Source organism: Manis javanica, chromosome 11 (genome assembly GCF_040802235.1).
Source record: "Manis javanica isolate MJ-LG chromosome 11, MJ_LKY, whole genome shotgun sequence".
NCBI lineage: Eukaryota > Metazoa > Chordata > Mammalia > Pholidota > Manidae > Manis > Manis javanica.
The window spans coordinates 66,355,345-66,370,216 of record NC_133166.1 but is presented as its reverse complement, the minus strand read 5'-3'; the positions used below and the strand labels follow the sequence as shown (position 1 = coordinate 66,370,216).

General features: G+C 37.2%; 1 protein-coding gene across 2 annotated transcripts in view; it reads left to right on the top strand.

The window, feature by feature from the left end:
- The window catches only part of CKAP5 (cytoskeleton associated protein 5), a 164,743-nt gene that overhangs the window by 124,251 nt on the left and 25,620 nt on the right, over positions 1–14,872 (top strand). For both annotated transcript variants that reach the window (XM_073216506.1, XM_036994058.2), the window contains exons 24-27: positions 4,401–4,529; positions 7,698–7,892; positions 8,265–8,400; positions 9,450–9,538. In XM_073216506.1, coding sequence (XP_073072607.1) covers positions 4,401–4,529; positions 7,698–7,892; positions 8,265–8,400; positions 9,450–9,538 — 549 coding nt within the window. The remainder of the gene's footprint in view (positions 1–4,400; positions 4,530–7,697; positions 7,893–8,264; positions 8,401–9,449; positions 9,539–14,872) is intronic.

Genomic DNA, 14,872 nt, shown 5'->3' with positions numbered 1-14,872 from the left:
TAATTAGTCTGTTCTCATTTTCTGTTTCTTCCTGAGTTAGTCTTAGAAGGTTATATTTTTCTAGAAAGTTGTCCATTTCTTCTAGGTTATCCAATTTGTTGGTATATAATTTTTCATGGTATTCTCTAATAATCCTTTGTATTTCCCTGGTGTCTGTTGTGATTTTTTCCTTTCTCATTTCTGATTCTGTTTATGTGTGTAAACGCTCTTTTTTTCTTGATAAGTCTGTCTAGGGCTTTATCTATTTTGTTTATTTTCTCAAAGAACCAGCTCCTGGTTTCATTGATTCTATTTATTTCCTCAATTTTATTTATTTCTGCTGTTATCTTTATTATATCTACCCTTCTACTGACTTTGGGCCTCATTGTTCTTCTTTTCCTAGTTTTATTGATTGTGAGTTTAGACTGTTCATTTGGGATTGTTCTTTTTTCTTGAGGTAAGCCAGTATCGCTATGTATTTTCCTCTTAGAACTACCTTTGCTGCATCCCACAGGTTTTGAAGTGTTGAGTTGTTTTCACTTGTCTCCATATATTACTTCATCTCTATTTTAATTTGGTCGTTTATCCTTTGGTTATTTAGGAGAATGCTGTTAAGCCTCCATGTGTTTGTGGACTTTTTTGTTTTCTTTGTGTAATTTATTTCTGGTTTCATATCTTTTTGGTCTGATAAGCTGGTTGGCACAATTTCAATCTTTTTTAACTTATTAAGGCTCTTTTTATAGCCTAGTATTTGGTCTATTCAGGAAAATGTTCCATGTACACTTAAGAAGACTGTGTATCCTGCTGCTTTTGGGTGGTGTGTTCTGTAGATGTCAGTTAGGTCCTTCTGTTCTAATGTATTGTTCAATTCCTCTGCTCCTTATTTTCTGTCTGGTTGATCTGTCTTTTGGTGTGTGCAGTATGTTGAAGTCTCCTAAAATCAGTGTGTTGCATTCTATCCCCCCCTTTATTTCTGTTAGTATCTGTTCCACTTACTTAGGTGCTCCTATATTGGGTGCATAGTTATTTATACTGGTTGTATCTTCTTGTTGGACTGACCCTTTTTTATCATTATGTAATGTCCTTCTTTGTCTGTTGTTACTTTCTTTGTTTGAAATCTATTTTGTCTGATGTAAGTACTGCTACTCCTGTTCTTTTCTATTATTTGCCTGAAATATCTTTTTCCATCCCTTCACTCTTAGTCTGTGTACGTCTTTGGGTTTGAAGTGTGTCTCTTGCAGGCAGCATATAGATGGGTCTTGCTTTCTTATCCATTCTGTGACTGCGTCTTTTGATTGGTACATTCAGTCCATTTACATTTAAGGGTGATTATCCATAGATATGTACTTATTGCTATTGTAGGCTTTTGATTTGAGGTTACCAAAGGTTCAAGGATAGCTTCCTTACTATCTAAAAATCTATTTTAAGTCACTTATTACTTAATTTCTTTTTTTTATTTTATTTATTTTTTTAAATTTATTTTTATTTTTTTTGATATCATTATTATACAATTACATGAGCAACATGTGGTTACTAGATTCCCCCCATTATCAAGTCCCCACCACATACCCCATTACAGTCACTGTCTATCAGTAGTAAGATGCTATAGAGTCACTACTCTTCTCTGTGCTATACTGCCTTTCCCATGCCCCTCCCTATGGACTGTGCTAATTGTAATGCCCCTTATACTTATTACTTAATTTCAAACACAATCTAAATGTTCTTTTTTTTCCCTCCCCTTCTTTTTCCTCCTCCACTTTTTGTATATTGGGTGTCATATTCTGTACTCCTTGTCTGTCCCTTGACTAACTCTGTGAGTAGTTGATTTAATTTTGTATTTGCTTAGTAATTAATTGGTCTATTACCTTTACTCTGGGTTTATTTTCCTTGGTAGCAGCTATTTAGCCTTAGGAGCTGTTCCATCCAGAGCAGTCCCTTTAAGATATCTTGTAGAAAATGGTTTGTTGGTGGTAAATTCCCTCAACTTTTGCTTATCTGGAAATTGCTTAATCCCTGTTTCAAATTTAAATGATAATCTTGCTGGGTAGAGTATTCTTGGTTAGAGGCCCTTCTATTTCATTGCATTAAATATATCATGCCACTCCCTTCTGGCCTATAAGGTTTCTGTTGAGAAGTCTGCAGAGAGCCTGGTGTGGTTTCCTTTGTAAGTAATCTTTTTTCTCTCTCTGGCTGCTTTCAGTACTCTCTTCTTATCCTTGATCATTGGCATTTTTAATTATTATATGTTTTTGTTTTGTCTTCTTAGGGTTCCTAGTGTTTTGGTGATGTTTTCACTTCCATGACCTGAGTGATTATTTTCTTCCCCAGATTGAGAAAGCTTTCAATAATTATTTCCTCAGAGAGACTTTCCATCCCTTTGTCTTTCTCCTCTTCTTCTGGTACCCCTATAATGCAAATATTGTTCCATTTGGATTGGTCATACAGCTCTCTTACTATTCCTTCATTCCTAGAATCCTTTTTTCTCTGTTTCTCATCCTATTTTCCTGTTATCTAATTTGTTTCATTTACCATCTCCTCTACCTCATCTAATCTACTTTAAATCCCTCTGTTGTATGTTTCATTTCAGATACTGTATTCTTCAGCTCTGAGTGGCTTTTTTTCAGGATTTCTCTTCATTGTGGTCCTCCCTGAAATCTTGAATACTTTTCTGTCAATCCATGAGCATCTTTGTGTCTTAAATTTTGAAATGCTTATCAAGAAGTTTGGTGATTTCAGTTTCACTAAGCCCTCTTTGTGGTGGTGTTTCTAGAATTTTGGTTTGAACCAAATTCCTCTGTTTCTTCATTTTTTTTTTTAGTATTTCTTATGGGATAATAGATTTGTGTAGGAGGCATCCTCTAGTGCCCAGAAGCTCAATTTCCTTTGTGGGAGTCCCAGCTCTTGGCTTGCAGTGGGTGTGGCACCTGTCTGACATGCTCTTGGTATTCTTCTCCACCCTGGCATAACCATGAGGGCATGGGCAAGCAGGACCAGCGCCTAACAGGAGGAAAGAGCTCCCACAGTTGGGCTGCACTCACACACCAGGCTATGGGACTGGAGGTGCCCTCCACCCTGCCTGCTGCTGCAATTGCAGCAGGTAGCTGGACCAGTGCCTGCTGGGAGGATGAGCTCCTGGAGCTGAACTGCACACACAGTTCCTGGGCTGGCCCAAAATAGGGCTGAGTTGACTGGGGGTCCTCCCTCTGCCTATCTGGGAGTAAAGTTTGATTTCACTGTCCACCAGCAGGCCACACACCACTGTGAGAAGTCTCCGAGCTGTATTGCCAGTGAGAGGGATGGAGCGTCTGGACCTCCTGAGGACTCCCAGCCTGTTGGGCTGAGGGCAGGCTGGGGAGATATTGTTCACCTGACCTTTCTCCTAAGCAGAGAGCACTGTGCAATTCTTTCCCCTCTGGCGCCCCTCTCACTACTGGAAAGTCTTCCATACTGCCTGCTCTGCTTTCTTTCTCAAGGGGGCTTGTAGAGCGTGCCTGTTCTTCACAGGTGATTGGGACTCAGCCCTCTGAAGCATTCCGCCCATTTCTGTTGTCCAGCCCCAGAGATCACCAGGGCAATGGGTGATGTGGGCTCGTGTTCCCAGAGCAGATCTCCAGGGCCAGGTGTTCAGGGTCCTGGGCTTCTACTCCCTCCCCACTCTATTCCTCTTCTGCCTGTGGGCTGGGGTGGGGAGGCAGGGCTTGGATCCCACCAGATACTGGTTTTGTCACTTTACCCTTCTCTGTAGGGTCCTTTCTTCTTCCTCAGCTGTAGGTGGTCCACTTGCAGTCTTAAGGTTGACTTTAGGCCTAGCTGTATTTGCTGTATTTTCATGTTCTGTGTGATTTTGGGAGAAAGTTTTTGCCTTGCCTTCCTACACCACCATCTTTTTTTCAGGAAAAGAACAAGCGAATATTTGAATGTCTGTTTTTCTTGTAATTCATTTAATTTGATGAATCAAACTACTTTAGTATTTTTTGTGTAAATAAGTCCTTATTCTATGAATGCAAATTAATATAAAGCATAACTGGTCAAATTGTCAATAATTTCAGTCTAATCATTACAAGGTCTCAACATGTAGAATTACATTCGTTGACAGATAACCATGGACATAAGAATAAGAACCTCCAGAGATTTAGGAAACAAAACCTAAGAATTTATTCCCTTTACATGTTATTTTATGCCTAGGTCACTATTTTTGCCTGATAACTGAGTACAAGATCTTTACAATTTAGAATTTTATGTTTCTACTTTACTTTGGGATTTAATATAACCAGTGAACCAGATTCTAAGAAGATGGTTCCAAGTATGTTTCTATGACTTAGACAAACCTCCATTGTTCATGTTTACAAAATAACAAGCCTGTCACTCCCTACCTTCAAACCTAGTTGATGTTATCTTTACTAATTCTCTCCTCCATTCAGAACAATGTTCGAGCTGCTGCCCTAGCAACTGTGAATGCTTGGGCAGAACAGACTGGAATGAAGGAATGGCTGGAGGGAGAAGACCTTTCTGAGGAACTAAAAAAGGAAAATCCTTTCTTGAGGCAAGAGGTCAGTACTACAAATATGTGTGTTACTGGTATCTTTTACTTTCTTCGATGCTTGACCTACCTAATAAATATACATATGTAAATAAAATGAGATTCACTATAAAACAGTTAATAAAATAAAACCAAATTCCTGGAGCTTTTGTATTCATGTGCTTCCCCCTCCCCTTTAATGTGCTTTTTTTTAACAATAAAACTTTAAAGGACTAGCCTCTCTTTTTTGTGAAATTTTCTCTTTCCTTGAACTCTTAAGTGGTAAAATAAGCAGTTTTAATTAAAACATAGAATAGAGTTAAACATTAAAAAATCCATCGATTTCATCCATGATACCAACAGGCTACAGAAGAAAAATCATATAATCATATCAGTAGACACAAAAAAAGTACTCGAGAAAGTCTACCACCTATACATGATTAAAAACTGTGTCAGCAAGTTAGTAATAGAAGAGAATTGCTTCAACTTGATAAAGAGCATCTACAAAAAACCTCTACAGAGAATATCAGAATGGTGAAAGATTGGATGCTTTCCCAAGGTCAGAAGCACGGCAAGGATAATCTACCTTCACTACCATTACTCAACAGAGTACTGGAAGTTCTAGACACTGCAGTAAGGCAAGAAGAAGAAATGAAAGCCATTACAGATTGGAAAAAGAATAAATAAAACTGTCCCTAATTGCAGATAGCATCTCTCCCTACAAAGAAAATCCCAAGGAATTTTCAAATAAATTGCTAGAACTAATAAATTAGTTCTGTAAGGTAGTAGAATATAAAATCAACACACAAAAATCAATCACATTGCTTTATAATACAGTGAACATGAAGAAACTAGCATTAAAAACACCATTTATCATCATTCCAAAGAAAATAAAACCCTTAGATATACACTTGACAAAAATGCAAACAGAAAAAAAATCCTACATTTTTGTTTTTTGAAAAACAAAACACAGAGTATGTATACTGAAAATTTCAGAATGCTGATGAAAGGATTCAAGGAAGATGGAGATCCAAATAGATGGAGAGACATGCTATGTTTGGGGATTGGAATACTCAACATAGTAGAGATGTCAGTCCTCACCAGATCAATCGATCTATAGGGTTAATGTAATTCCTGTCAGAATCCCAGCAAGTTTTTCAGAGTAAGCTTGTATTTGTCTTTAAACTTCATATTTAAAAATTTTATATTCTATCTAAAACAAACTTGACAGAGAAGAAAATAATGGGAAGAATCCCTATACCATATATGAGCTAATGTAATCAAGAAACTGATGTGGGGAGAGGGTAACCACATCAGTGAGACTGAAGAGAGAATCCAGAAATAGGCCCACACAAATAATGATCAAGTAATTTTTGACAAACTTACCAAAGTAATTCAGTGGAAGAAGGATAGCCTTTTCAACAAATGATTGTGGAGCAGTTGACATCCACAGACAAAAAATAAACCTCATGTCTTTAAAATTAACTCAAAATAGATGTGGACTTAAATGTAGGACATGAAACTATAGAACTCTTAAAGATAACATAAGAGAAAACCTTCAGGATATAGAATATCTTCAGGTAAAGAATTCTTAGACTGGACACCAAAACTACAATCCATCAATGGAAAAAATGATAAATTGGACCTCATCAAAATTAAGAACTTATACTCTGAAAATAACCATGTGAAGATTATGAAAAGACAAGCTACAGAGTGAGAAAAAATATTTGCAAACTATCTGATAAAGGATTATTATCTAGAATAAAGAACTCTGAAAACTCAACAATAAAAAATAATTTAATTAGAAAATGGGCAAAAGACACAACAGACATTTCACTAGAGAGGATGTACAGATGGCAAATAAGTTCATGAAAGATGTTCAACATTATTAGCCCACCAGGGAAATGCAAATTGAAATTATGAGATATCCCTACACAACTGTCAGAATCACTAAAATAAAAAATAGTGCCAACACCAAGTGCCAGCAAGGATGTTGAGAAACTTGAATATCTGCTGGGAAGAATGTAAAATGCTAAAGTCACTCCAGAAAACAGTTTGACAGTTTCTTATAAAACTAAACATACAATTACCATTATGCCCCAGCCATTGTGATCTTGGGCATTTATTCCAAGAAAATGAAAATTTCTGTCTACATAAAAATCTATCCACAAATGATCATAGCAGCTTCATCCATAATAGCCAACAGCTAGAAACACCCCAAATATCCTTCAACAGGTGAGTGCTTAAACAAACTTGTTTCATATGTATAATACTATTTAGCAATAAAAAAATCATTGATACATGCAACAATTTGGATAAACCTCCAAGGAATTATGCCTAGTGGGAAAACCAATCCCAGTTACATACTTTATGATTCCATTTATACAACATGTTTGAAATGACAATATTTTAGAAATAGGGAACAGATTAGAGGTTATCAGGGATTAGGGAAGCAGGAAAGGAGGAGGGAGACAGGCATGGTTGTAAAAGAGGCAATAACAAGGGATCCTTGCACTGGAACTGTTCCAATCCTTCACTGTGTTGGCAGATGTACTAACATATGTGTAAATATTGTATCGAATTAAATAAATACACAAAAATGAGAACAAGCAAAACTAGGGCAATTCAAATAAGATCAGTGGATTGTATCAGTGGTTGTAATACTATAGTATAGTTTTCATAAAGTGCTACTACTAGAGGAAACTAAAGGGTGCATGGAATCTCTCTAATTTACAACTGCATGTGAATCTATAATCTCAAAATTTTCAATTAAAAAATAAATGCAGATATGAATTATTTTAGAAGTATAGAGAAAGGCTGGAAACAAGTTCTAGTAGAACTTGTCATCTTATGTTCAAATGTTTTGCTCTTCTCTAGCTGAATAGTTCTTAGAATTAAAAAAAAAGAAAAGTGAAGGTTTTTCATCTTTAAATATATTGACAGCTATTAAAGCTTTATAATTTAATGTCCAAATGTGATCCAAAAAACTGTGTCCTCCTTACCTTAAAGAAGATTGTCATCTTTGTTTATATTACTTAAATATAGCATAGTTCTTGAACAATGAAAACTACTGATTTTATATTGGAAGTTGTAAGAAGTAATCTAGCATTTGGTACTGATGAAATCATTAACCCTGAGATCATAAATAATAATGATTTTCCACTTGAAGTGTGTAACCAGTGTCTGCTTCTTTTGGCAGCTTCTGGGCTGGCTGGCTGAGAAATTACCAACTCTTCGTTCCACCCCTACAGACCTTATCCTTTTTGTTCCTCATCTCTACTCCTGCTTAGAGGATCGCAATGGAGATGTGCGAAAGAAGGCTCAGGATGCCTTGCCATTCTTCATGATGCATTTGGGATATGAGAAAATGGCTAAGGCTACTGGGAAACTAAAGGTACTTAATGCTGCTGCTGTTAAAGCCATTAGAAAAATACTAAACATGAATTTTCATAGACAGAAAATCATATTACCACCTAGGAGTTTCAACTTGAAATCCCAGTGAAAGCAAAAATATAATATTTAGCCATGTAGAACTTGTAAAGAACCTGTTGGCTCTGCAGGGGTTAAAACTGTGACCTTCTAGAATGGTAGCTAATTTAGGAGACTTCATAATGTCTGTTACTTCCCTTTGTCCTGTGTGCTGTCTCCCTTCGTTGGTATTTCAAAACTGTACACTCAAGCATTTGTTTAACAGCAGATCTGTTAGTAAGCATACTAAGAGTATATAATTCTGTGGCCTTTCACGTCTGTTACACTGTCTCCTTAGCCAACTTCTAAAGATCAGGTGTTGGGCATGCTGGAGAAAGCAAAAGCTAGCATGCCAGCCAAGCCTGCAGCACCTGCTAAAGCAACTTCCAGACCAGTGGGAGGGCCAGCTCCAGCCAAATTCCAGCCTTCCTCAGGTAACTATTTTGAGAGGGTTAAAAGGGAAGGAAATAGCCCACAGGGTCATTTTTTAAGAAGAACTGCAGCCTTCATTTTTTATCGTATTTCTTCAAAGCTCAGATCCCAAGTCCCACCTCTTCCCCACCTTCACCCTTTTCCACAAACATCTGTTAAGTTTTATGCTAGGAGCTGTGCTGAGGGTACAAAGATTATTAATTTGGGTTTCAATCCAGAAAGGCATTTTGGAGTAGGTCATTGAAATACTCTAGAAAGTGAGCGTTTCAATCCTACTTTTAAGGTTTTCCCAACTATTTCCTGCTATTATTATAGCTAGAGGAGGAATTGGAATCATCTAGCTTAATCCCCTTAATTAACAGATGAGGAAACTCAAAAGTCTAAGTGACTTGCACAAAGCCAAACAGCCAGCCAGTGGCTGAACCAGCAGAGAATCCCACTTACTCCCAAGTGAGTTCTTTCACTACACTTGGCCATTTGCTGATCAATTCTAAAATTTATTCATCTTCTTTGAGGGAAAATTACTGATTTCTTATTCCTGATGTTAAAATTCCATCATGTTTAAATAAAACTCCAGACTATAGCCACTTTTCTTCTACTCATTGCTTAAATGAAAGAATATTACTATTTAATTGATGCTATACAGTTAGAAATTTTACATGTGTAAAACTGTTGGTATCAAAATATATATTCAATTATGCTATTGAAATCTTGCTACGTAGTAATAGTGAGTTATCAAAGAGGACAGATCCTACCCTTAAGGAAGTATCAGTCTGGGAAAAATGCTTTTTTTTACTGCTATCTAGAAAATAGTTTTTTAAATGCAATTTAAATGTCAGTAAAGTGGATGTAGATTTATTGAAGTAATTTCTTGAAGTTATGCCTAAAAAGGAATTTAAGAAGAGAAAGATCAGAAAAAAAATCTAACTCAAAACATTCTATAAATTGATACATTTAAAACTGCAAGCTTTCTCATCATTATGTATTTAACCTGCCCAGAATAAAGTGATATTAGAGTTTATCTTAATAGTACATGCTTTTTTTCTCAAAGCACCTGTTGAAGATTCTGTTTCCAGCACTGTAGAACCTAAGGCTGATCCAAAAAAGGCCAAAGCTTTAGGAGTTTCCTCTAAAGCCAAGGTATGAAACTCAGTATACTTAGTTGTACAATTGCTTTTAAGTGTTTTATACATTGAGTCATTCTCTCAGGAAAGATTATATTATATGTGAAAGAATATTACTACTCTTGATATTATCAAATGATGAAGTATTTAGTTATATAGGTTTCAGTGGCTCATTTTTAATAAGGCCCCCAAACAGGTATCTTGTTCTCAAGAGGTGCTATCATGCAGATCTTTGGGGAACATTTGCAGTAGTGAAGAGAGAAGGAAATCATAGGTAGCTATGGCAAAAGAATTACTTAGACTGATTTTGAATTAAAAAGATGAAGGTAATCAACTTTCTTCAAATGTGGCACTGTTATTTCTCCATACTAGAAGGTGTTCTGATTACCCTTAAGGAAATAGCTTCTGTCCCTACACCAGTGGGACTTATTTTGATGCATCACCAATCCTTTTAGTTTCCATGCAGAGATGTACAATTTAAAGAAGTTTTCAAATGCTCAACTTTAAATATCCCTTGGGTGTTTTTTTGTTTGATTAAATTTTTTAATCACAGCAAATTGTCATTAGTTTCTATACCAAGATTCAGAGCTTGTCACTGTATGCAGAGTAGAGATTATTTAAAACTTACCAAAGAAAAATTGCAGAACTGTGTTAATCAGTAGTAATCTAATAGTAAATAGAGAAAACTATTTCATTAACTTCTGTAACTGATGGAAAATATCAGACTAGGAACTATTTTATTACCCAGTACATTTATTATTACATGCTCATTATACAATGGGCACTCTGGCCATTTATCTAAATGTTATGGTAACTCAGCAAGGTAATTTAAATGGGTAATTATTTTCTAAACTACAGATAGTAGTTATTTTCCTGTTCTTTTGAAGCTGTTCTTTTCCAGTCCTGTTCTCTGTCCTCATTCCAAATTTAACAAGTACTTATTTTAGTATTTTGATCACAAGTGCTTTGAAGTATTTTTGACTCTGTTCTTAATGCCATACTTTTTTTCCCCCCAGTCTTTTGCAGTTTACAAGACAGTTTCACAAAAATGATCTCATATTTGTTTTGACCAAATGATCTCAGTGTTTGAACTGGAAAGAAATTCTGGCTTATTAGAAATAGTGGTTTCTTGCTATGTTTATAGTAATATTCCAGTAATCAAATTCAAATACTACCTTAAATATATATATTGAGTGTTCACTCTTTTCTTACTGATACAGATTCTAAATCTTAAGTATTAAAATGTTTCTAGCTCTAAAACAGGTTCAAAGAGGCTCTTAGTAATGGTGATAATATGATAGATACATTTTATATGGAGAAAAACAGAAAAGCTTTCTCAACTATGAGAAATGTATGAATGCCTTTCAAAATGTCATTAAATATGGAAACATCTAAATGGTGTTAAGATTTCAAGAAAGAAAGCTAATCAACAAAAATAGTCTGATCCAGACCAGCGATAGATAATAGAGCCTTTCAAACTATATTATGTGCCAGTTCAAGGACTAACCAACAGTTACTTAAGAAAGCTATTAGACGAGGAGGAGCCAAGATGGCAGCATGAGTAGTGCAGCGGAAATCTCCTCCCAAAACCATATATATTTTTGAAAATACAACAAATACAACTATTACTAAAAGAGAGACCAGAAGATACAGGACAACAGTCAGGCTACATCTACATCTGCAAGAACTCAGCACCTCACGAATGGGGTAAGATACAAGCCGCGACGCGGGGAGACCCAAGTTCTCCCCCCAACCCCAGCCCATCAGCAGGAGGAAAGGAGTCGGAGCGGGGAGGGAGTGGAAGTACAGGACTGCTAAATACCCAGCCCTAGTAATCCGCACTGGGAGCTCAGACACACAGTGCATGGTGTGCTGGATATTAGGGAAATGGAACAGTAAAACCTGCGAGCAGGTCCCCGCAGCCAGCATCCTTGTGACAAAAAAAAAAGGGAGCGCTTTTTGAAAGTTTTAAAGGGACAGGGGCTTCACTGCTGGATGGAACTGTCCTGGCAGACTCAGCCCAGCAGCTGAGAATTGCAGGGAACTTCAGCTGCCATAACCCCCTGGGCAGCAGAACAGCTCTGAAGACCCTCAAGGCGATGAACAGCCTGCCATTCATTCCTCCGCCCGCGCGGCCTGGCAGACAAGCCTGGAAGTGGCCATGCCCACAGCAGCCACCCAAAGCCTCTTCAGCAGCCACCTGGGTCAGACTCAGAGGCCCTGCCAGTGCACGGCAGCCCAGCACAGACAGAAGAAGCCGGGACAGGGCGCAAAGGGTCACAGTTCTCACAGGAGAGCACACCCAGCATGCCTGCCGCTCACCGCGGGTCTCTGGCTTGCCCTGATAGCTGCTCCACCTGCAGCAGCTCAGGAAATAAAACCAGAAGCTGCTCCCCTTGTGCAGGACGTTTCTCAACAAACTAGACACACACAACAACTGCCTACGACTACCTCTATCACCATGAAAAGGCAGAAGAATTTGATCAAGTCCAGAATTACTTAGACAATGCCCGAGAGGGAGCCTGGGGAGATAGATTTTACCAAACTTCCTGAAAAACAATTCAAAATAAAGGTAATAACCGTGCTGATGGACCTGCAGAGAAATATGCAAGAGCTAAAGGATCAAGTTAGGAGGGAGAATACAGAAATAAAACAATCTCTGGAAAGACTTAAGAACAGACTGTATGAGGTGCAAGAGGCTGTTAATGGAATAGAAATGAGAGAACAGGAACACAGAGAGGCTGAGGCAGAGGGAGATAAAAGGATCTCCAGGAATGAAAGAATATTAAGAGAAATGTGTGACCAATCCCAACGGAACAATATTCGCATTATAGGGGTACCAGAAGAAGAAGAGAAAGAAAAAGCGATAGAAAGTGACTTTAAAGAAATAACTGCTGACAACTTCCCCAAACTGGGGGAGGAAATAATCTCTCAGACGATAGAAGCCTACAGATCTCCCAACAGAAGGGACCCAAGGAGGCAACACCAAGACACATAATAATTAAAATGGCAAAGATCGAGGACAAGGACAGAGTATAAAAGGCAGCCAGAGAGAAAAAAAAAGGTCACCTACAAAGGAAAACCCATCAGGCTATCAGCAGACTTCTCAACAGAAGCCTTACAGGCCAGAAGAGAATGTCATAATATATTTAATGCAATGAAACAGTAGGGCCTTGAACCAAGAATACTGTATCCAACACGATCATCATTTAAATATGAAGACGGGATTAAACAATTCCCAGACAAGCAAGAGTTGAGGGAATTTGCCTCCAACAAACCAACTCTACAGGCTATTTTAGAGGGACTGCTCTAGACGGGAGCCCTCCTAAAGCTAAATAGATGTCACCAGAGAAAATAAAATCACAGCAAAGAAAGCAGATCAATCAAATACTAACTAAAGGCAAAAAATAAAATCAATTACCCACAAAAGCAGTTGAAGGACACATAAAAGAGTACAGAATAAAACACCCAACATATAAGAATGGAGGAGAAATAAGAAGGGAGAGAAATGAATAATCGTCAGACTGTGTTTATAATAGCTGAATAAGTGAGTTAAGTTAGACAGTTAGATAGTAAAGAAGCTAACCTTGAATCTCTGGTAACCGCGAATCTAAAGCCTGGAATGGCAGTAAGTACATACCTTTCAATAATCAGCCTAAATGTAAATGGACTGAATGCACCAATCAAAAGACACAGAGTAATAGAATGGATAAAAAAGCAAGACCCATCTATATGCTGCTTAAAAGAGACTCACCTCAAAACCAAAGACATACACAGACTAAAAGTCAAGGGATGGAAAAATATATTTCATGCAAACAACAGCGAGAAAAAAGCAGGTGTTGCAGTACTAGTATCAGACAGAATAGACTTCAAAACAAAGAAAGTAACGAGATAAATAAGGACATTACATAATGATAAAGGGGTCAGTCCAACAAGAGGATATAACCATTATAAATATATATGCACCCAATACAGGAGCACCAACATATGTGAAACAAATACTAACATAATTAAACAATGAAATAGAATGCAATGCATTCATTTTAGGAGACTTCAACACACCACTCACTCCAAAGGACAGATCCACCAGACAGAAAATAAGTAAGGACACAGAGGCACTGAATAACACACTAGAACAGATGGACCTAATAGACATCTACAGAAATCTACAACCAAAAGCAGCACGCTACACATTCTTCTCAAGTGCACATGGAACATTTTCCAGAATAGACCACATACTAGCTCACAAAAAGAGCCTCAGTAAATTCAAAAAGATTGAAATTCTACCAACCAACTTCTCAGACCACAAAGGTATAAAACTAGAAATAAATTGTACAAAGAAAACAAAAAGGCTCACAAACACATGGAGGCTTAACAACATGCTCCTAAATAATCAGTGGATCAATGACCAATATAAAATAGAGATCAAGCAATATATGGAGACAAATGACAACAAGAGCACAAAGCCCCAACTTCTGTGGGATGCAGAGAAGGCAGTTCTAAGAGGAACATATATAGCAATCCAGATATATTTAAAGAAGGAAGAACAAACCCAAATGGATAGTCTAACGTCACAATTATTGAAATTGGAAAAAGAAGACCAAATGAGGCCCAAAGTCAACAGAAGGAGGGACATAATAAAGTTCAGAGAAGAAATCAATAAAATTGAGAATAAAACAATAGAAAAAATCAATGAAACCAAGAGCTGATTCTTTGAGAAAATAAACAAAATAGATAAGCCCCTAGCCAGACTTATGAAGAGAAAAAGAGAATGTACACACATCAACAGTATCAGAAATGAGAAAGGAAAAATCACGACAGATCCCACAAAAATAGAAAGAATCATTTGACAATTCTATGAAAATCTATATGCTAACGAGCTAGAAAACCTAGAAGAATAGGACAACTTCCTAGAAAAATACAACCTTGCAAGACCGACCAAGGAGGAAACAGAAAATCTAAACAGACCAATTACCAGCAAGGAAATTTAATCAGTCATCAAAAAACTACCCAAGAGCAAACCCCTGGGCCAGATAGATTTACCTCGGAATTTTATCAGACATAGGGAGAAGACATAATACACATTCACCTTAAAGTTTTCCAAAAAATGGAAGAGGAGGGAATACTTCCAGACTCATTCTGTGAAGCCAGCATCACTCTAATACCAAAACCAGGTAAAGACACCACAAAAAAAGAAAATTACAGACCAATATCCCTGATGAACATAGACACCAAAATACTCAACAAAATATTAGCAGACTGAATTCAAAAATACATCAAGAGGATCATACACCATGACCAAGTCGGTACATCTCAGGGATGCAAGGATGGTACATTTGAAAATCCATCA